This window comes from Rhinolophus sinicus, linkage group LG12 (genome assembly GCF_036562045.2).
Source record: "Rhinolophus sinicus isolate RSC01 linkage group LG12, ASM3656204v1, whole genome shotgun sequence".
In the NCBI taxonomy this organism is placed as follows: Eukaryota; Metazoa; Chordata; class Mammalia; order Chiroptera; family Rhinolophidae; genus Rhinolophus; species Rhinolophus sinicus.
In genome coordinates this window covers 50,738,829-50,759,975 of record NC_133761.1, presented here as the reverse complement: position 1 = coordinate 50,759,975, position 21,147 = coordinate 50,738,829, and the positions used below count along the sequence as shown (strand labels likewise).

The 21,147-nt window shown below is 42.8% G+C and overlaps 1 protein-coding gene and 1 long non-coding RNA gene across 4 annotated transcripts in view; one reads left to right on the top strand and one right to left on the bottom strand.

Annotated features, from left to right (window-relative positions):
- Positions 1-1,032: 1,032 nt before the first annotated feature.
- On the bottom strand, positions 1,033-20,472 carry LOC141567891 (uncharacterized). Of its 2 annotated transcripts, none has more exons than XR_012490870.1 (3): positions 20,128-20,472; positions 16,087-16,275; positions 1,033-1,537 (listed from the first exon to the last, which is right to left on the bottom strand). It is a non-coding gene; the product is annotated as an uncharacterized LOC141567891 (long non-coding RNA). The 2 variants fall into 2 exon arrangements; XR_012490871.1 differs by lacking the exon at positions 1,033-1,537 and adding an exon at positions 15,126-15,247.
- Positions 19,732-21,147, top strand: part of PLD5 (phospholipase D family member 5) — a 233,198-nt gene continuing 231,782 nt past the window's right edge. Inside the window, exon 1 of one of the 2 annotated variants that reach the window (XM_019746839.2) lies at positions 19,732-20,064. In XM_019746839.2, the coding sequence (XP_019602398.2) occupies positions 19,876-20,064 (189 nt within the window). In that variant the 5' untranslated portion in view covers positions 19,732-19,875. The remainder of the gene's footprint in view (positions 20,065-21,147) is intronic. The other variant, XM_019746842.2, reaches the window with a different exon arrangement.

Below are 21,147 nucleotides of genomic sequence, written 5' to 3'. Positions count from 1 at the left end.
CCACGATGATTACCTTTACAAATTATATTTATTGATTTCTAAGTCCCTGGTTCAGTGTGAAAGTTACATTTACCAATATTAAATGGACAAGAAGGGAAATGAAACGTTTATTTATGTCTCCTTGTTGTCCATTGGGAAGATAATGAGGCCTGGGTTCTCTTCGGTTGAGGGATGAAGGAATAATCAGAATGTTGGATAAGGTTGCAAATTTTTCACCATGACATTTAAGACCTGGCTAATCTCATTATTTCCACCAATGTACCCAAGAAGGGGTGGGACGATAAGAGAAGAAGAAAAGGTCTCATCCTTTGGTCATTTCAATTTATAGCCTAACACATTCAGTTTAATGGAAACAAACCTAGAGATAATGCATACAAGGTAAGGCTTCTATCATTTTTACAGCACTGGGATGTGGTTTTCCTACTCAGTCCTTTACATTGCAGATGCATCACATTCTAGAAACTTCACTCCCTGCTGGCCCTGAGTCAGCTTGAGTGCTAAGTGATTTGGTAAGCAGGAAGACGGATGCTAGCTCAGAACAATATGACTTAAGTGGTAATGTGGTCATCTGGAGTAGGTGACCCTTGCACCTCTGGGAATCTATTGCTCATGGAATGAGTACCAAAGGGATTAGGCACAGATAATGATAAGTGCCAGGAGATGCAGCATCCACCCACCCAGTATCCACCAAACTGCCTTCTTGTGGGGGTGGGGGCCACCATCACTGCAGAGTCCCTGTGGCTCCCCATTGAGCTTCCGTATGGACTGCATGGACTTTAGTCTTGGCCTCTGTATTTGTAGCAGCGCCCTTAACACTGAGAGAGGGTAGATGACCAGGCCTAGTACCTCAGAAACCCATGTCAGGTACAGCAGGAGAGGCACTGACCTCTTTTTATTTATTTATTTTTATATTCCACAATTTTCATTCTCCTATGCCCTCCTCTACTTTTTTAAACTTTCAAAATTATTTTATGCCAGTTAATGTTCCATTTTGAAATCCACAACAACTTTGGTTTCAGTAGGCTCTCGTGCAAATGGAAGAGAAGGACCAGGGGGCACTGAGGCCGGAAGACCTGGATTTGGAGTCCTTGGAGCACAGAGTTTCAAAGTTCAAGAATGTGGTCGTGTATGGCTCTCAAAACGGACTTTTCTGACTATGCGAAGATCTGCATCCAACAACTGAAGTTTTGGTTCTAGTTATGCAAAGGCTAAAATTTTGCAAGGGGTGTCCCTTTGCTCTCAGCTTCCCTCCCTCCTCTCTCTGTACTGATAAGCATGGCTAAAGCTGCTATAGGAACTTTATCTCCTCGTCTTTAAGTAATGGTCTTTTGGCAAGGGGAAGTCAGATCAAACTACTGCTGAGTCCTCCTTGAGTCCTAAACACAGCCAATTCTGGCATCATTTTTTACACCTGGGGTTGATCTGCCCTTAGTGCTTCTAGAATGCAGCAGGTGTCAGATTGACACACCATTTCCTTCACTCATTAATTCACCTCCCTTAAGCTGGTTACTTGGTTCTTTGAACTTCATTTCCACATCTGCAAAATAAAGGAAATAATAGCTAACTGGGAGCATTCTCATGAGTATTAGAACAATGATGGAGGTAAGGACTCTGCCCATGATAGACCTTTGACAAATAGCTATGTTTCGTAGCTATTATTTATCTCTCCCCAATTTTTTGTGTAACTGTGCAATGGAAATAGCCTTTATAAAGTAGGTGGAGCAAATTGATGCGTAACAGAGGTCAGAAGATGGTGAACAAGCTTGGCATTTGGAACTGAAACACATGTGTCTCAGAGTCTTCATCCACAATAGGCTTGGAGAGAGGATTGACTAGATTTCCAAAGACTTCCTCTAAGGTCAACAGGGGTCAAAGTGCTTCTCAATTTTTTCCCTCCCACCCACCCTTAACCCAGGTGACTCAGTGGCCTTACTGGTATCAGCAAGGATTTGACTAACCCTTCCATTCCTGCAGAGAATATTCAGGCAGGGGGCTGAGAAACTTCCATACACTCACAGAGAGGGACAAGTAATGAGTGTTAGAGTCCGGGTCTGAACCCAAAGCTAAGGCTGACCAGTCAGGTGTTCTTTACTTTCCTCCACAGCTACTAGTATTTATAAAAGTGGAAGGTGAAATTCAGTCACTTTCTATATTTCGAATCATTAGAGTCATAAAAGAGCCAAAGAACAGAAACCAAAACATACACCATTAGTTCAAGAACATTCTAGAGCTGGTAATGAACATATGTTAGGTATGTACTTATGTATGTGGATACATATACATGTATGTGAAATGAAAACGAGGTCTGACAATTAAGTTTGCGAACTTGTTGCAATGATATTGCTAACCTTTTTTGATATCAGAGGGATTATTCATTATGAATTTGTACCAATTGGACAAACAGTTAACCAAGTTTACTATTTGGAAGTGCTGAAAATGCTGTGTGGAAAAGTTATATGACCTGAACTTTTTGCCAACAATTCATGGCTCTTGCATCACGACAATGCACCAGCTCACATGGCACTGTCTGTGAGGGAGTTTTTAGCCAGTAAACAAATAACCGTATTGGAGCATCCTCCCTACTCACTTGATCTGTCTCCTTTATCTTCCTTTACCTGAAGATAAAGGACATAGTGAAAGGAAGGCATTTTGATGACATCCAGGATGTCAAGGGTAATACAACGACAACTCTGATGGCCATTCCAGAAAAAGAGTCCCGAAATTGCTTTGAAAGGTGGACTAGGTTCTGACGTCGAGTGCATAGCTTCCCAAGGGGAGTATTTCGAAGGTGACCATAGTGATATTCAGCAATGAGGTCTGTAGCACTTTTTCTAGGATGAGTTCGCAAACTTAATTGCCTGACCTGTAGATATATGTATGTATATATCTACAGAACCATATAGAGGCCACAAATTTTATAAATTCTATTCATATTAACATTGATTCAACTTTATATTTCCTCATTCCTCAAAGCAAATTCTTGTATTAATGATATCACAGCTGTTTTTAAGGAGCAAAAAAATAAATAAAATAAAATACTCCAGAAGAATGTTAAATTTATGTTTTCATTCATTATAAAGAATTATAATCTTATTAAAGAAAATGTAGAACTTGCAAAAGAAAAATGAATGACTTTGAATTTCACTTCCCTAACACAATGACCATTAACATTTTGATGTCTTTCTGCCCAGTCTCCTTCCTTAAGAAATTTTCTCTTCAATAGTGTTTCCTTTGTACGTCATGGTTAAAGTATGTTAAATCAATAAAATAACTCAATAATCTAACTGACAGTATTAGCCATTTCTTCCTTTCCCAGTAGATTTTAAATTCCTTTAGGCAGGAACCATGTCTTACTCAACGTTTTATTTCAGATTTTTCTCTTTCCCCCAAGGCTTACCATAGTGTCTTGTATCTAGCAAGTATGCAATGAGTCTTACTGAATCATATTTTGCTGGAAATTGTGGAAAATGTAAGAGGCCCTGGGAATAAAGATTCACTTGTCAAATGAAAGATGGGTTTTAAATTGAAGACATAGTAATAAATCATCTGCCCTATTCCTAGGAGACCAGCCTGATTCCAAATAAGCATTCAACACTGAGGTTTCTATTTTATTCCAGGTAAGTATTCCAGTTTATTGGGTCCATTCACAACTTAGACAGATTCTTGTCATTCAAATCAAGGGGACCTACAGCGATGAACTTATGCAAGAGGAATATGCCAAGTAGATTTTTCATAACAAATGTCCCTGCTCAGTCTCCAAAGGAAGTGGCAGAACTGCTTCTTGAGTGATAAAGGGGATTAACTAAGTGAAGAAGTGCAATTAAAATCTGAATTTGCCCTGATTGTTCTGAAGTGCTCTTTTCAAAAATAAAATTGGAAGGTCTTGATTTTACTGGAGGTTTTTCATTGCACTTTTCTTCAATCTTCAAAAAGAGTTCCAAGTGTGGATAAAGCGTGTGTGTGTACATGTGTGAGAGACAGATTGTCCTACTTTGGTCTAAAATTTTTTAACTTTAAAATATTATAATGATTATAATGCCAAAATAACATAACATTTTGGTAGAACCATGGTATCTTGGGTTGGGTCCTCTCATCTGTTCCTCCCAGTATTTAAATTTGTATAGCAGTGGTGTCTCAGCCTGTGCTTGAATGTTTTCAGTGTTGGGGAATTTAGTACCTCCCCCCACAAAAAATTCCATCTCTAAATGCGGAAATTTCTGAAGACTGTCTCCCTGTACTAGAATTCTGTTCACTGATCACCCATGTTCACTGGAAGTGGGGTTTGTTTCTCACCCTTCCAGATGCACATGTCCCCCCAGGCTGACCCAGGAGACTTTTAGATACTGGAGCTTAGCAGAGGGGGTGGAAGGTACACATCTGGAGATTATCAGAGGTAGATAAAACAATTTTTTCATGGAAGGCTGGCAGACGTATTTTTAAACCTGGTAAAACTGTGAGGCTAGAACAGAACTGGGTGGTAACCTTGGGTTGCATGTATGGGGGGATGTGAGGAGGGAAATTGGTCAGAGGACAGGGAAAGAAGTAAATTCCAAGGGAGAGGGGCCTCTGGGAACCAGGTAGGGGGCACAGAACATGAACATGAAAAATATTTTGAATGGAAATTTTGAATGCCTTAGATTTTCTACTAGATCGCCAACCCCATAGCCCGAAAATGCCTTACTCCCCAGCGCACCAAGATGAGGGGACCAGGAAAGCAAGCTGGCTACACAGGGAAACTTCTAAAAATAATGCTAACAACAGTTACCATTTATAATGAAGTGCGAAGGCTGTTACCTACATTATCCTTTTAACCCTGCTTGCTGCCAACCCTCTTGAGTTATCCTCATTTTACAGATGAGAAAACTGAGGCTGAGAGAGGTAAATAACATGTGAAAGTAAAACAAGTCAGTGACAAAACCGGGATGCAGACAAGATCATTTAACCCCAGGGCTGGTGATCTTAGTTTCATAGCATCTTGCCTCTAGCCAGAGCTATCACATGCGGGGGTGGCGGTGGGCAGGCTTGGGTACGAGCACAGTGCCCTCTGCCCAGCCTGCCTGTGGACACATGCCACCAAGGTGGCCCAGAAATCATGTAGAACAGAGAACAAACTCAGCTAAATAATCTGAGGCCATGAGGGGAACAGAAAGAGATGAACATTTGTTGAGAATCAACTGTACGGGAAGCAGAGTGCTAGGAGCTTAAAATAATAGTAAGCCACATAATAGAGAGAACTAAATAATAAACTCTCCTTTGAAAAGTAAAAATTGTCAGTCAGAGGATCTACAGCAGAAGAATTTTACTGAATTCAGTGCATACATAGAATGCCATGTGCTTAATATATTTATTGAATTAATAAGAGGTGGATAAAGATCTCCAGAAAAGGTGAAAATAAGATTAAATTGGTAATGTTTATGAGCACCCCACAGGACCCTATGCTAGTGAGAATGGGGATAAAAAATGAACATGACACAGCCCCCTCCCCTCACACACACACACAGCAGACAGCACATATACAAGAATCTATACACAATGTTATAAGTTGAGTATCACACATGAGTAGACAAATGAGGAAAAAAGGAGAGGTACGGGTTTTATGGGGGGGGATAGATAACAACCATTTCACTGTCCTTGAATTTCAAGGCTCAGCTCTGCAAAATAGAAAGAAAAAAAATCCTTTTATTCTTGCACATAAAACAAGCCCCAAATTACCACTGCAATGACTAACGGTGACTGAGCGGGGACGCGCCTTGGTATCTGTCTGTGAGGACACGCAGCTCACACTGTTTCCAGTGGGATTTACAGGGAAAGAGCCGCTTGGGCTTCAGACAACGCACGAGTGTGACATCACGTTTCCTTTCGCTGATAACTGCTCTTGGTCAAATAAGCCTCTGTTGCGGGGGCCTCTGTGGCCTCCTTATTATCGCCTGCCCTCAGCTGTTTTAGTTTCTCCCTCTCAGGGCAATTTAACTCTTGGAAACCAAATGCAATTTTTTTTTGTTTATTTGTTTGTTTTGTTTTTTTCTTTTTACAGATAATTCTTAAAGCGCTGGTGATTCTGATTTATCTATTTTGGTCATTCCACCCCAAGTTTCTGATCCTTTGTCTCTATTATTTCTAAATGCCTTCAGATTTTCATGGAAGAAAGCTAAAAGATTGGCATCCAGGGGCATTACTGCAGATTGTTAATGTGTTATATGCTAACAGGACAGAGAGATGGTGTCCGTGAGTCTCTGGGTTTATTTGTGAAGAAAATGGAAGTAATAGAAACCAAGGTACAAAGAGTACAGAGGTATATGGGCAATGTAGCGACCCGGGGACTGGAGAAAAGGCTTCTTGTGCAGACACAGTGATAGAACCCCAGTGTGTTCTAACAGCAGCTCTCAGGAGACAAAGGTGACATTGGTTGCAACAGTTCCACTTCCTCCTCTCTTTTACTGACTCCCCTACAAAGAGGCAGGCAAGATAAATGCTGTAACGACTTAATATCTTTATCAACAGGCTAATATTCCAGAGAATATCTGCTCTCCTGTTCATTTTCTCCAGGACCAAGTCCTTAAGCCAGATAAACAACATGCTGGTTTTCAGCCACATCTATGCAAATCGTAAACTACTACTTCAATGAACTAGGACTGCTGCATTATAATGAAGTAGGAAAACAGCCAAGTTTCTGTCTTCTTAGAGATAAACTAGTGGTAGTGGTGTCTGGCAAATGTTTAACCACCAGCTCTTAAGGGTGGGGGTGCTGATTTGTAGTGTTTGCTGATTTCCATGGTGAAAATACTCCCATCACTGCTGACTTCAAGTTACCAACCTGAAGTTGGTGATCAAGGATTTGGGAGGAGCTGCACTCACTGGGTCTCACAAGCCTGGAGGTGCCTCCTCCAGCCCAACACTGCCTGCATACCAAACTAAGTAAAGAAGGTTCTGCAAGTAAAGCTCACTGATAGAGTCAGAACTCCAACATTCGTCATGATCCAGTCCTGTCTTGGCGAGTTATTGCACTCCAACTAAGATAAATGAGTTACTTACTATGATATCATCACAATGGCTATTGAATTTTTGATATACATTTCCTTGTTCAAGTAGATCGTAACACTGACTGACTCTAAAAATAAGTGCTGCCCCTTAAAGCTGACTTCACACGGCCTGCATTCACACACTGCTCTGTGCTTTCCTGGCAAGTCATAAAATTAGATGCTTTGTGTTGCCTCTTTTGGTAAATGATGGTAATTTCTTAGGTGTCATTTGTATTCCCCGGGGGATGCTAGGAAGGAAGTAATATAATATCTTAGGGAATCCCTTTTGAAGTAGTTATACCAGAGGATTTTTGTTGAGTCTTAAAGTCACGTCACTCCCCTTTCCTGGATAGTCTGCCTGTAGAGTTCAAATTGTTTCACCAGAAAGTCTGCAAAAAGAGGTGAGAAGATGGACAGAGGCAAATGAAAAGAAATGACGTATAAATGAATGGCAAGAAGACCTTTGAAAAGTATTCTAAGTCCTAAGCTTTGAAGGAAACAATAAAAGTCTTGAAGTTTAAAATCCACAGATTAGTTCTAATAATTAAAAAAAAAGAAAAAGAAAAAGGGATGGGGGAAGAGGGAGGGAGATGAAAGGGAGTGAAGGAGAAATGAAGGGAGGGAGAGAGGGAGAGAGAGAGGAGGAAGAAGAGTAAAAAGGAAAGACTGAGTGGCTTTCAAGTGATAAGCTTGTACCACGTATATGGTCTTTGTTGCCTTTTCCCCTTGGATTGTAGGCAGCCACTCTCATTCCCTGAACTATTTCTAGAAAGTAGAAACAGAGTATATCATACCCTTCAATCAACAGAACATAATGTAAAAACATCATGTGGTATCAATCGTGGAATTCGGTATGCTTTCCTCCCCGTTGTCTCTCTTCCCCCGCCTCCTACAGATTCTACTTTCTGGAGGGAATGGGATCTACAACAGTACCATATCTTCAAAGTGAGTCCCAGTTTCAGCAGCTATTTAAAATAGAAGTGTTGCGCTCTCCCAATCCCACCAGCCATGAACGTCCCCTTCCCTCTCTGTTATGGCTTATTAGCTCTCATGATGAGCCTTTTCTCCCGTCTTAGCTCTAAAAGCACACGAGGCACAGTGTGAAGCATACAGAGAGCTAACACTCTGACCAGTGCACTCCATCTCGCGAGAGACAGGAGGTGGCCCAGGTGGAGGAGAAGGTGCGTGGCCAGGGGCCAGGGCTGTGAAGCCGAGGCAGCACTTTGCAATGCTCCCAATGTCTTCGTAAGAAAGTGATGTCATTACATTCCATGATTCTTAATCACATTTTGAGGCAGGAAAATTCATAATCTTGCATCTCCCTCTGATGCTGCTACAAGCAGAGAAACAGAATAGCCACTTTACCTACCATTGGGTACTTTCTTGATTTAGATCATTTTATTGCACCCCATGGCAACAATAAAAATCCTTCCCTTCAAAAAATACAAAGGACGATGTTCACTGTCCTTTCTCTTCCTGGACAGTTCATACTGTAAGGAAATACAGGAAGTGGATTACTTTAAAATAGAGGCAGAAGGGGAGAATGCCTAGACTTTGTGTAGCAATACTTTCCTGTGCCTTAAAGTACCACAACACCCTCAGGATCTTGCACAGAGTAGCTGCTCAATAAAAATTTCTTCCTAAATAAATGGATAAATGAATACTTGAGTGATATAGTTGCTTTACCACCTGGAATCAATCATTTGATTATCACAGCGAGATTTCCTCTTCGGCTTCTTCATGCAAGAGGTATAGGCAGAAGATGGGATCTGCTTTTCTGTGACTTCTAGGTGGTGGTTAGTACTTGAATGTGGTCAATACTTGTGACTATCATTGCTCTTTGGGTTTATTTTTTGAGAACTAGGGGTAATTCTACCGATATGTTAGCCTGAGTTGGTCATGCATACCTTCTCCTTATTTGCCCATTTGTTATTTCCTGTTGGCCAGGGAAATGAACGGATCGATAAAAATATCCGTGCATTTGTAAGCAAGGCTGATGTAACAAAAGGAAGCTCCAGTCAAGGGACTGATACTTCCTGCTGAAGAATAAGGGAAAGGCCACAATCAGAGACACTGGGTTTCCCCTGCTCAGGTCTGGATTCATTGGGACTCCCAGGGATGTCCCTGGGATGTGATTAATGGCAGTTACACATTTTGTCCAGTGGCACATAGTAGAGCTAGTTGTCCCTACATTCTCTGCCCAATTATTCATTTATTATTATTGGGGAGGGAGGGTTTCTAGCATACCTTACGAAGCTTCAGAATTGTGCATTGTGGAGTGATATATAAAAGCCATTTTAAAATCTAAAGTATTATTCCAATATATAGTATTATTATCCACACTCTTTCTAATGATGATTATAATACAATATGCCTTGTACTTCACTTAAGGACTTTCCTAATATACAGAAGATGTTGCCCAGTAGCCTCCTTGACTTTATACTTGCTGAAGCCTAAAGACTGGGGGCAATGCCTTAGTTGTTCTTAACACACTTATTCACAGAGTGAGAATTGAACTGAGTCTCTATTAAGTCCCAGAAGAATTATTAGAACTGAATGGAGACTACAAAAACACATGTACCCTTGGTAATAGTAATAGGTACTTGGTATTCTAAGCCATTTTCACCCTTACCAGTTAGTGAATTGACACTCCCGCTGGTATATTTTAAGATTGATATATCTGAACAGGGTTATGGTGTTGATTATGATGCCCCTTGTAATGGACTGTGTAACCTTGTGAAAATTGGTTGTCACAGCTGGGGAAAGTACATAACAGATCTCAGCCGTCCTCAAAACATGTAAGTCAAGGCGTGGCCCGGATGGTTGGGGGCAAGTATTCTGGTGAAAAGAAAACATAAATATCTTTGGTCAGGGAGATTTCTCAGGCTCTTGACTTCACAATATGACCTGTCAAAATAAAGGGAAGGTTATTTTGAAGGGATAGGAAGAGTGATGTATTCAACATACGGATTGTGTGGTACCCATTCTACACAAAGCCCTGATCATCTTACTGCAGGATAGATGGGCTCTCTGTCTCTGCACCCGCCATAGTGGATGCCTGCGTGGCTGTAACCTTCACCATGGCTTCCCACTAGGATCAAGCAATTACCGGCCAGGAAATGGAAGCATTCCTTAGTGGATTCAAATGAAAAATGAGAACACAACCAGGTTCATGCCAAAGGAGCCACTGGAGGAGAATGGAGCTGACAGCACACACATTTATACCACACAAAGTCCAAGCTCCTCAGTTTAAGTTGAAAATACCACTATCAGAACATTTGGACATCGTTTGTTAGAAAAATAGACACTGACACATATTTTTTTTTCTGTATTGAGTTATGGGTCATAAAAATGTGAAACTATTTGAGATACGTAAAATAAAGATTAGATGGGGATTAATTCCCAAACTCAACACTCAAGGCCAGTCCTTGGCTGAAGTGTGATGTTTGCAGGAACTTCTGTCAGAACTGTGCTTTAAGCAAACGGGCAATTTGGGACAGACTTTGACAGCTGAGGTCTATTCTAATCAAATAAAGGATGACATGGTATAGATGGAATACATTCAGCATGGGATATTTGGGTCATGCCTTATCAGCCACTATTTTGGTGAGATCCTGTTGGACATGACATATAACATCAGTGTTGGCAGAGAGAGAATTTGGGAGAAAATCTGCCTATTGATATAGTTCCCCTGCTTACTCACCACTTCTTTCCTTCTTTCCTCCCTCCCTCCCCCTTCCCTTCCTTCCTTCCTTCCTTCCTTCCTTCCTTCCTTCCTTCCTTCCTTCCTTCCTTCTTTCCTTCCTTCCCTCCTTCCATCCTTCCTCCCTTCCTTCCTTCCTATGGGTAACCTATTGATAGTCCTTGCATTAGAAATTAGAATCAAAAGGGGTTTCCAGGCCTATGGGTACAGACAAGTGAGAGGCAGTCCAATGAGACTCCACCCTGAGGGTTGCCGTGCTCTCTAGAATGTCCACAAAGACATTGATTGGGAACAATGCCATGGATGCCAAGTATTCCTGAGATCATTGACCAGCCTTGCAACAACCTGTTTCAGAAACAATTTTCCCAGATTAGCCAGTCATCTACTTCTAAACTGGACCAGAAAAGGCAGAAAATTCATTGACAGGTTAGAGGCTAGATGGTGAGGATTTATCAGGGGAAAGAATGTTTTTTCCAGCCACCTCAAGCCAAGAGGGATCTTCCAGAGAACCAGTTTGGGGAACTTGAGGGGTGATCCCTAGAGCTTGGAATCGCTAGATCTAGTACCCAATCCCTTCCTGGGAAAGTATAGAGATGGAAACTCATGTCTTCCTCTTGAAGAACACAGTCAGGGCTACACTGAAGAGGTCTGCACTTTCAGAGTTGAGGGACAAGGATGTCTGACCTTATGGGCTAGAAGTAGATGGTTTTCTGGCACTGATTGTCTTTGAAATCTCTAATCAAGAAGCCTACTTGGGAGCTGCAGTGATGTAGGGTAGATGTTGAGGAAAATTTGTCTTCATTGGTTGATGTGAGCTTTTGTCTATTAGCTTTATCTGTTCCTGTACGTGAGGTGATTTCTGTGCTGTGATCAGGGGTTGAGTAAATTCCCCCTTTGGTCCCATTCTCCCGAGCAGGGGAGATATGGGATGAGGTTTTTTGTTTGATCTCATTCTCTCGAGCAGGGGAGACATGACATGATGTTTGTTGTTCTGTCTGTGTTATGAAGTGATGATTAGCTTAGGGTTAAAAAAATTCTTGATCAGGGGTTCAGAGAATCCCCTCTTTGTTCAGTCTGTTTTGCCCACATCAGCAAATGAAGTGAAGAAGTAGCTAAGTCATATCAGGACGACACGACAGACGTTGCCAGACTTAGAAAACCTTGGGCTGATAGTCCCAAGCAAGAACAGTAGATAGTGTTTATCTGGATGAACTGGCCCTTTGGCTGGATGGGCAACATTCATATCAGTAACTGCCAGACCCTCCCGGAACTGGCCATTCCCAGAGGGGGAGGCAGGAACAAGAAACTTGGCTCTGGTACATCTGAGAAAATATATAAGATAGACCTCATTCCCTGTGGGGGATGTTGTGGTGTGTCTTGGTGGTCTCTCCTCAGAAAAGAAAGGCTTAATCCCCAGTTTTTAGGAGTGCTGCCCTAAAGAGCCCCTCAGCTGTCAGCTTTCTTTGGGGATGGCCTCAGTGGAAGAAAACTGCCTTGCCAAAAGTCACAGCTCTTTCCAGGGGAGCAGCCCATCCAACGACTGATCAACTGAACAAATGAATTCCCAGCTCCTCAATCCAACTGAGGCCAATTCTGGAGGGCCACCCCAACTCCAGGGCACAAGGGATTATCTGAAGGCTTTGATGGGGTTGATCAGCTTCTCCCATTGTCCCATCTGTTCTACAGGTGTTGATTCCCAAAGCATTCCTAGATATTAACCTCAGTCTCAGAGTCTGCCTGCTGGGGAACCCAACCTGCAACACTACTTATCCTACACTGGAACTGGAGGGGCCCCAAGCAGCAGCTGGCAAGTGGTAGGGTACACGGAGCCTCCCTCCCCCACTGCAGGTTCCCAGGGCCAGGGGAGGACCTTTCAGCTGCCTGAAAATTTGGAATTATGTCATTCTTAGACTGAATCTTCTTAAAGTTATAAAAGTAAACTGTGAAACATGCCAGAAGTTTCCTCCACGAGCAGGGAGAGGACAGGTCCACAGCCTGAGGTTAACGAAAAAAGCACACAGTTGCTTTCTGCTCATTTAATGAACTGATTACAGTAGAACCCTATACGTTAAGAACCTGGGGCAAGGATCTCTCAGGAAAGAGAGAGTGTGGAAAGTGATGTCTCAGGCCGGGCTCTGTCTCTTCTCACATATGAGGAGTGTGACAGGGAGAATCATAAAGACCGTTCATATAAATCACATACCATTTTATTCCCCCAGTAAAATTGTAAATGGAAACCATGATTCTTTGCAACTTTAATTGGCTTGTTGCAATGATATCTTTTGCTAAACTGATTCATGACTATTTACATTCAGTGTATTAGACCCACTTATCCACAAACCAGGGTTTTCACCTGCATTTGCTAGGCAGGCTCTTACCTAGCTGCTGATACCTGCTTTTGTTAACTTGTTTCCTATTCTCCCCCGCCCTTTCCATCCAAGATCCTGGTCTGGAGATGGGTGAGTCCTATTGTCTCTCCTGCACACTAAGGGGTGCTTTGGGCTCACCTGTCCTTCTGGCACTATGGTTCCATTGCTGGGACTTAGTGCATCCCTCGTCTATCACAGGTACCACTGTGAGTGCCAACAAGTCAGGGAGCCTCCTTCTTGGAGAACTCAGAAGTCTTGATTGCTTTTCCTTTATAGTGCATACATTGGCTGTGAGGGTCTCTGTCAAAACTTTAGGGAGTGCACATATTGAGGGGGAACTGGAGGGTTTAGTGATAGTTTTCAATAATTCATTTTTTTATGTCAATAAATTTCTAGTCACACAATCATTTGGAATTCTTGAAGTACACTGATGGCTTATTGTATTGGAATTATAGTTTATAAATCTATAGTAGTAAAATAAATAAGTATAAGAACTAAAATAAATAAATCTATAGTAGTTTATAAATCTATGGTAGTAAACTAAATAAATCTATAGTAGTAAAACTGACTGCCAGGATTAAAAAGGAGGAAATTGCATGCACCTGTTACTATGATATTAACTATAACACATTTCTCACATGTCCACTCCTAATAAAGAGACTGAGTCCTGCTGAGTTTGCATCATCATTTTGAAGCTGGGAATACTACAAACTTATAACCCTACTCCCAGGTGAGTATCAGATTCAAAATGTGCACTGAGTATGCACCTTAGCTGCAGCAAATAAATTAGTATCTCTTCTAAAAAAGACTTTTTAAATTTTTATGTTTAACTCTGTTGAACAACTCTAAGGACCAGCTTCCTGCCCACAACCTACTGGCTTGGATTTGCCAGCCATTTGGATCTGCCTTTCCAAACCTGTTTACGTACCCAAAATTCTGGGAATGTGTATTTTTCAATAGCATGACATACTGCCTCATTTGGGAACTATTGATTTAACATTTATTTTCTTGACATTTGATCATAATCTCATGTTGTTTGTGGTTTCATTAGAACTTGTCTACTTTTAAGCTTGCAAATTCATTTACATCAGGGTTTATGGTTTCTCAGAATTTTAAATCTCTATGGTGCTTATTAGACTCTAAGTATATACTAGAAACTCAGTATTTGGTTGTCAAGTTGAAATTACGAGTTCAATTTAGCAAAGCTGAACTTTGTTTCTTTGCTAAGATCCTCTAAATGTGTAACTACGTTTTCTTTTTAGAATCTTATACCTGTTCGGGTCATTTTCTGCCACACCTTCCCCCAGCTCACCCTCTACCCCAAGTGGTTTCCCCTGCACCAGCAGTTATGTTGTTACAAGATGCATCCATCTGCTTCTCCAACCAGAACAAGCTTAAATAATTTTTAATCTTGTTTTGTTTATCTTGTGTCTCCATGGCCTAGAACACATCAATTACTAAAACGAATGCTTTCAGAAAGAATAGGAGTGGCTTGGGCATAATTAGAATAGAAATGTTAGGAGAGGAAAATAGAAGGTATTTAATGTGCCCTGTTCAGCCCTATATATCAATTTAATAGTTTTTATAACTTGAAACCAATCTGTCAGGTTGACATGTTGACAGGCAGTCTTGGTTCTGACAGGTTAACTAATTCTTCATCTATTATTTATGCTCTGCCTACATTTAACAAATCCATTAGCAAAAACAAAACAAAGACCAGAAAAATAGCATCATCAAAACAAGGGCAAAGAACTAGAACCACATAATGGGGAGGGAGAAAAATATTGTTGGCCTAGAAAACCTAAGATCAATGAAAGCTCTAGCAACTAGCATAAAAATTAACTCTGAGCTTTCTTAATTTCACTGTTGGGAACTGAATATGTTACATTCTGCCTTTAAGAGGTATTGTGTAATGTACAGAAGCTATTAACAGTGAAGTTGGACAAGCATTGAGACGGTACACATTGGCTTGTATTTGTTTAAATGATTTACTGCAGAAAAAAAATTCTTCCAATTGTCAGGAATACTGACCATCTATGGAGTCAGTAAATTCCTCTTTTGCACAAGTGAACAAATGGGGAATGTCAGAGGTGTCCAAATAGTTTTATGACATTTACTAATTCTACACAGTTGCTTTCCATAGCAGCAATGGGTTCCTAAAAGGAACAAAAAGTAAAAGAAAGCCATGACCACTACTGGGGTGGAACAAAAATATAAGAAACCACACGTTCAACATCCATTCTTCATTGGGCACCCAAATACAGTAAATACACATGATTCTCACATCACTTGATTTAAAGTTAAATTTCAGTTTTAAGAATTTAAGAATGAGTGAGAATTATGGTGTATCTTACCTTCTCATCAGATATTTCCTTTTTTACTATTGCGTTAGACATACTTTATACTGGATGCTGTGATACATACATAAAAGATGGTCCAAGACAGTCAGAGTGGAATTTAGACTCTCAGGCAGATTTTGAAGTATTAATTCACAGTTCAAAGACTTTGGGTATGGAGGCCAAATGAAGTGACAATTTAAGTAATTGACTGACTTAATCCATTTACACTAGGAGTTAAAATAATTCAGATTTTTTTTCCTACCAGAAACTTTTAGTTGTACTGAGTATCCAGTTAATCATGTCCACCATCCCCTTTATTTTTTTCTCAGTATAGACATTGGCTAACTCTTTGTGACACAGCCAATCAGATGTATTCAGATGATGGATCTGTCTAGTGCTCATTGCAAAACCCAACTTTGTGATTAAACCGTAGCAACTTGACACATTCAATTAGGCAAAGCGGTTTAAATCCCCATTGTTGGTTGGTTGTCAACTGAGCTGGCACTAGAGCCAAAGTTGCTAACTCTCAGAAATATCCCAGTGCCATCTGATTTGGTTGTCCTTTTCTGAATAAAATGAGAACCCCTGCATTAACAGTATAAATTCACTCTACTAGGGTCTCATCCTGGGGGCTAGTCGACTTTCCCAGTACTTACCAGCTTCTTTCCAGGTCACTGTGGAGCTCTCAGCCCAACAGAGATGCAAGGGGCCTTGGCAAGGCCAGGCAGGTTGGTGGTGTGTAAAGGCATTGAGAGTTGAGCCACCCCGAGCTTCAGCTATAATGTTGCCTCTTGATAGCTGTGTCTCGTGGGCATGTTAGTCTTCCTGGGTCTTTGTCTCCTCATCTGTAACATGGAGAAGGTTGTGTTTATTTTGCAGGACTTTTATGAGAAACAAATGATGTGATGCCTGTGATGCCAAAACAGTGGTTAGAACATCTATAGCAGGCACTCAAAAAATGAGAGCTGTTATTCTAAAATAAGTTCATACATAGATAAATTCACTTTGTTAATGATGTAACATAACATTGAAAAAATCCACATTGTTACTTTATAACTAATCAAAGTAATCAATAACTACATGGCTAAAGAAAATACTATATATAGAACAAAAGACCCGTCTCAGACAGTAATGTATTATATTAAGGCTTACATGTTCTTTCAGGAAACATGTTAAATCAGAACTACTTTAACTTTGTTCTAATGGCATTAATTTATTAAATTTTCTCCAGAAATAATCTCATAATTAACATATGTATTTTAAAAAGTAATGCTCACTAGTACTCCTTGATACTTGCGTAAAGGAGTTAATAGCTTATGTCCATACAAAAACCTGCACATGATGTTTATAGCATCTTTATTCATTGTTATCCAAATTGGAAATCAACCAAGGTGACCTTCAGTAAGTGAAGGGATAAATAAATTGTGGTATATCCAGACAACAGAACATTATGCTGTGCTAAAGAGAAATCTCTGCACTTTCCTCTAAATTTGCTGTGAACCTAAAACTGCTTTAAAAATCAAAGTCTTAAAAAAATAATGTTGTTGTAAGCTGCTGGACTTACTTCTTGATAACAAAGAATGGAGCAATTTCTTGGGTCAGTGTTTTAATATGGCCTCACATAGTGTGAGAGTAACTAAGGAGGAAATAATGCAGACTACCAAAGGAGGTCTCGTAATTGAAATGTTTTATTCATCAGTAATAAACCTTTAGTAAAATCTGGTCATACTTAGTAAAAATACACATCAAAAAATAAAACAAGTTCTAAGAAGTATTCATTTGAGATTTTTTTATCTGACATGGTAAAAAAAAAAAAAAAAATTCTTTATTTGGAGTCAGTGAACCTGGCTTGTAGACCAGCTTCTGTAATTATTAGGCATATGGCTTTGAGCAGGTCGTTTAATCTCCATGAGCTTCAGTGTCCTCCCTTCAAAAAATGGAGCCAAGGAGACTACTTTTAGATAATTTCCCCTTTAAGTAAGTGTGATAAAGGGTATGAAAACATGTTACAAATGTAAATATTATGGAAATGGACATTATTGTTATGGAACGTTTCATAAAATACTCCCAGTTACTTCTTGATATTTTCAGTCTCAGGTTTTATACCCACGCAGATTAAGTATGAAACAAAAATGTATGCTTTTCCTGATATTTTTGATCACAACAAACCTTATCTATGATCGACTACAACGCCCAATTCAGTAGTTTGTTTGTAACATATATTCTATCAGTATATGCCTTCCAAAAAATGGAGATTGTAGCAACTACTATAGTGATTTCCCTATAAAGGTATAGTTTTTTAAAAATCTGTTCAGTATGAAAACCTGTCTTGATATGGCCACCATCTGTTTAAATTCTTCTATAGTAGGACAGTCTGAATTGGATATCTGTCACTTGTCAAGGTTTGGATATATCACACAACCTACAGTATACAGTATAATCTTATAAAGCAAAAATCAGAAGTATCCTTTGCAGAAAGGCAGTCATGCTTTTCTAACACCGATATTACAAAAGACATAATTGTTTATAGTCATTTAAATTGTGTGTTTGTACTTGCAAAAAACAAAATCAGTGAAAGCTAAATTGTAATGGCAAAAAATGGAAGACAAGACAATGGAATATATAGTGTTAGCAGCCTTTTAATCCTGGTGCAAATCCTTGCTTTGAAGTGTAATTTTTGCTTGAGCCTCAGCTCCCTCACCTGGAAAATGGGGTTAATAACCTTTATCTTGTAAAATAACTGTGAAACTTAGAGATAACCCACCAGCAGGGGTACATATTATAGAAACCATTCAGCTCTTAAGAAAACCAATCTAGAATAACCAAAACTTGTGTGCAATATTCGTATTTAGTTGCTTCACCCCTAAATTGACTGCTGGTAGCATTTTATTTCACTACTGTTATTACAATACCATCTTGTACTATGGAGACTTTAAAAAGATAGGAGACACACCCTTGCCCTAACAAAACTTCAAATTCCTACGTGGAATTTCTTTCTTTGAAACCATCATCCATCCACGTTGGACAGAGCTGGGAAGCAGTTCTGTCAAGGGCTGGAGAGAGACATTAGCTTACCCTCCAGGCTGGCGCCCTTTAAAATCTCCAACATAATTATCCAGCTCTCATACACTTCCCCAAGCTTTTAAATGGACCTGAGAAATCCTTCACATTATTTAGCGTTTCGTTCAAACCAAAAGAATGTTTTGAGATGCTGACTCAAGATAGCGAAAGACGAAGAGATTTAAGATTTATTTATTAACCTGCCAACTCATTTCTAAAAAATCATCATGCCTAGCTGTTTTAAGACTGGGCCTGGGCGGGGAAAGCTGGTGTAAAACCCCTAGGGAAGTAGCTGGCCCAAGTGCCCAGGGACAGAGAAGAGAAACAATTGCACAGCACCGTCCACCTACACCTATGAGCAGAGGGGAGGCAGAGCATTTGCAAGAGGGCCCTGGAGTCGTGTGCTCAGGATCCGGTGGGTGGGGCCGCCGGGAGCTTTGTTCGAAGTGGACACCCGGCTGGGCAGCAGGCGCTCGGGCAAGGCAGGACGACAGCAACTGCATCGCTACCCCCTCACAAGAAAGTAGTGGGCAAGGATCAAGAGAACACATGTCCTTGTGGCCATTTTCTGGGGGTTGCTAGGCACCCTATGCTCTAAGCCCCGGGAGGTGGGAAGTTACTGAACTTTCAGAATGAGGGGACTTAAAGCCAGAGGAGTCGGGGCTGGGTGAGGGGGCGCTGCAAGCTGGGAGTGGGGGAAGGGCGGAGGTGGTTCCCGAGCGTCTCTCTGGTCCAGCCCCGCGCTCAGCGGCAGGACCGAGGACACGCGGAGACCGCGCTCGCTTCTCCGGGGGCTGTTCGCCTGCAGGTGTAAATGCGGGAGGGAGCGATGTAGCCCTTGGAGGACCGCCGGGTCCGCAGCCGGAGCGGGCCGCCCGGCCAGGGCGCGGCGGGAGGGGCGGCGGCGGCGCCTCACTGCACCAACCTGCAGGCTCCGAATGGCTCGGCCGGCGGCGGCCCCTCCCACCCGCACCGCCGCCTCCCTGCTCTCCCGCCTGGTCCGGCCCCGGGTCCCAGTCGGTGCCGCAAGGAGCCGGCGTGCGGAGCACCGGCCCCGGACCGCAGCCGCTGAGCGACAACGCTGCCACACCAACCGTGCCAGCACTTCGGCCTCCCGGGAGCAGGCTCCCCTCCCTCCCTCTCGCTCCCACCCCCTTCTCCCCCCTTCTCCCCTCCCTCCTCCCCACACCTCCGAACCCTCCCCTCGACCCTGCCCTCCCTCCTCCGGCCCCCTCCTCCCGCGCTGCCCCTCCCTCCCGGCTGTGCGCGCCGGGCGCCTGCCGGCTCCTTCTTTAGCTCCCGCTCGGCCTCCCGCTCGCCTTCGTGCCGGCTCCTCGCGCCTATCCTGAGCCCGCTGCGCGCCGCCGCCGCCTGGTCATGTCAGGATGGAGATCCGGCAGCACGAGTGGCTCTCGGCCTCCCCCCACGAGGGCTTCGAGCAGATGAGGCTCAAAAGCCGCCCCAAAGAGCCCTCGCCGAGCCTGACCCGAGTGGGCGCGAACTTCTACAGCAGCGTCAAGCAGCAGGACTACAGCGCCAGCGTCTGGCTCCGGAGGAAAGACAAGCTGGAGCACGTAAGGGCGCCTCGCTCCCTGGGGCCTCGGCCCCGCACCTGCCGCGCGCACACCTACACCTACCCGGGTGGCGGCCCGAGCGCGCGCGGGGATCTCGGCAGGTGGCCCGACTCGGAGGCAGGGCCGGACCGGAGGCTCCGCTTCCTTCACTTTCTTGCCATAAAGACCGGACTGTGGGGAGGGAGGGAGGCTTCTTTCCAGGGACTTCCTGGCCCCTCGCACACCTCGACCTCCCCACGGGCTTCCCGCTGTAGGGTTCATTTGCACCGTGTTCCTGCGGTGCGTGGTGAGAAAGAAGTGGACCACAAGCGTGGTCCCGGGAACCCGACGTTGCGCGAAAGTGGGCTTTGTAGAGGGGCGTTTACCCGCGTCTTTGGGGCTCTTTTATTCTGCTCAGAAACTATCAAATTAAAGAATCTGTAAAGTTGTTGCCGCTGGCGACCCAGCCTGGGCCAGCGCACAAGCCGAGTTTTCTGCAGGGTGTTCTCTGGCATGAGCAGTTGGCGATTCTTTCTACTTGAGCCTAACTAGGGAGAGATTTGCGCGTTGCCAGCAGAAGGGCGAAAGCAAGAGCGGATCACCCAACTGCAGGAGCCCGCCACTCCGGAGGGTGGGAGCTGGCGAGCGGGGACCTCACTCCCGGAGAGCGCAGGCTTCCCGCCAAGTGCTTGGGCTCTGGCGCTGAGCCCCTAAGGCGCGCTATTCTGGAAGGAAAAAGACCCTCCAAAAAGGCGTTTAGGGGATCCACTGTTTCAAATCTGACCCATCAGCATCCCCTTAAATCAAATGAAACTTAAGCTTTATCTCAAAAGTAGAGCACAACCAGCTAAGGAGAGGGTGTTACTTCTTCCCGCGGAGCTGCGTAATCTAAATTGAGTCTGTTCATAGAACGTGGAGGTTCCCATGTATTTGGGTCACAACTCCAATTATGATAGAAAGGCCAGAAGGAGGACTTCTGCAACTCACACTCTTCTACAGCTGCGCCATCCTGAGTCCCATCTGGCCCCAAGGTGCTTCTCCTCTTCCCCTGGGCTTTGCAGGAGCGAGCTTCCCAGGAGGGGAGCCTGCAAAGGAGTATTTCTC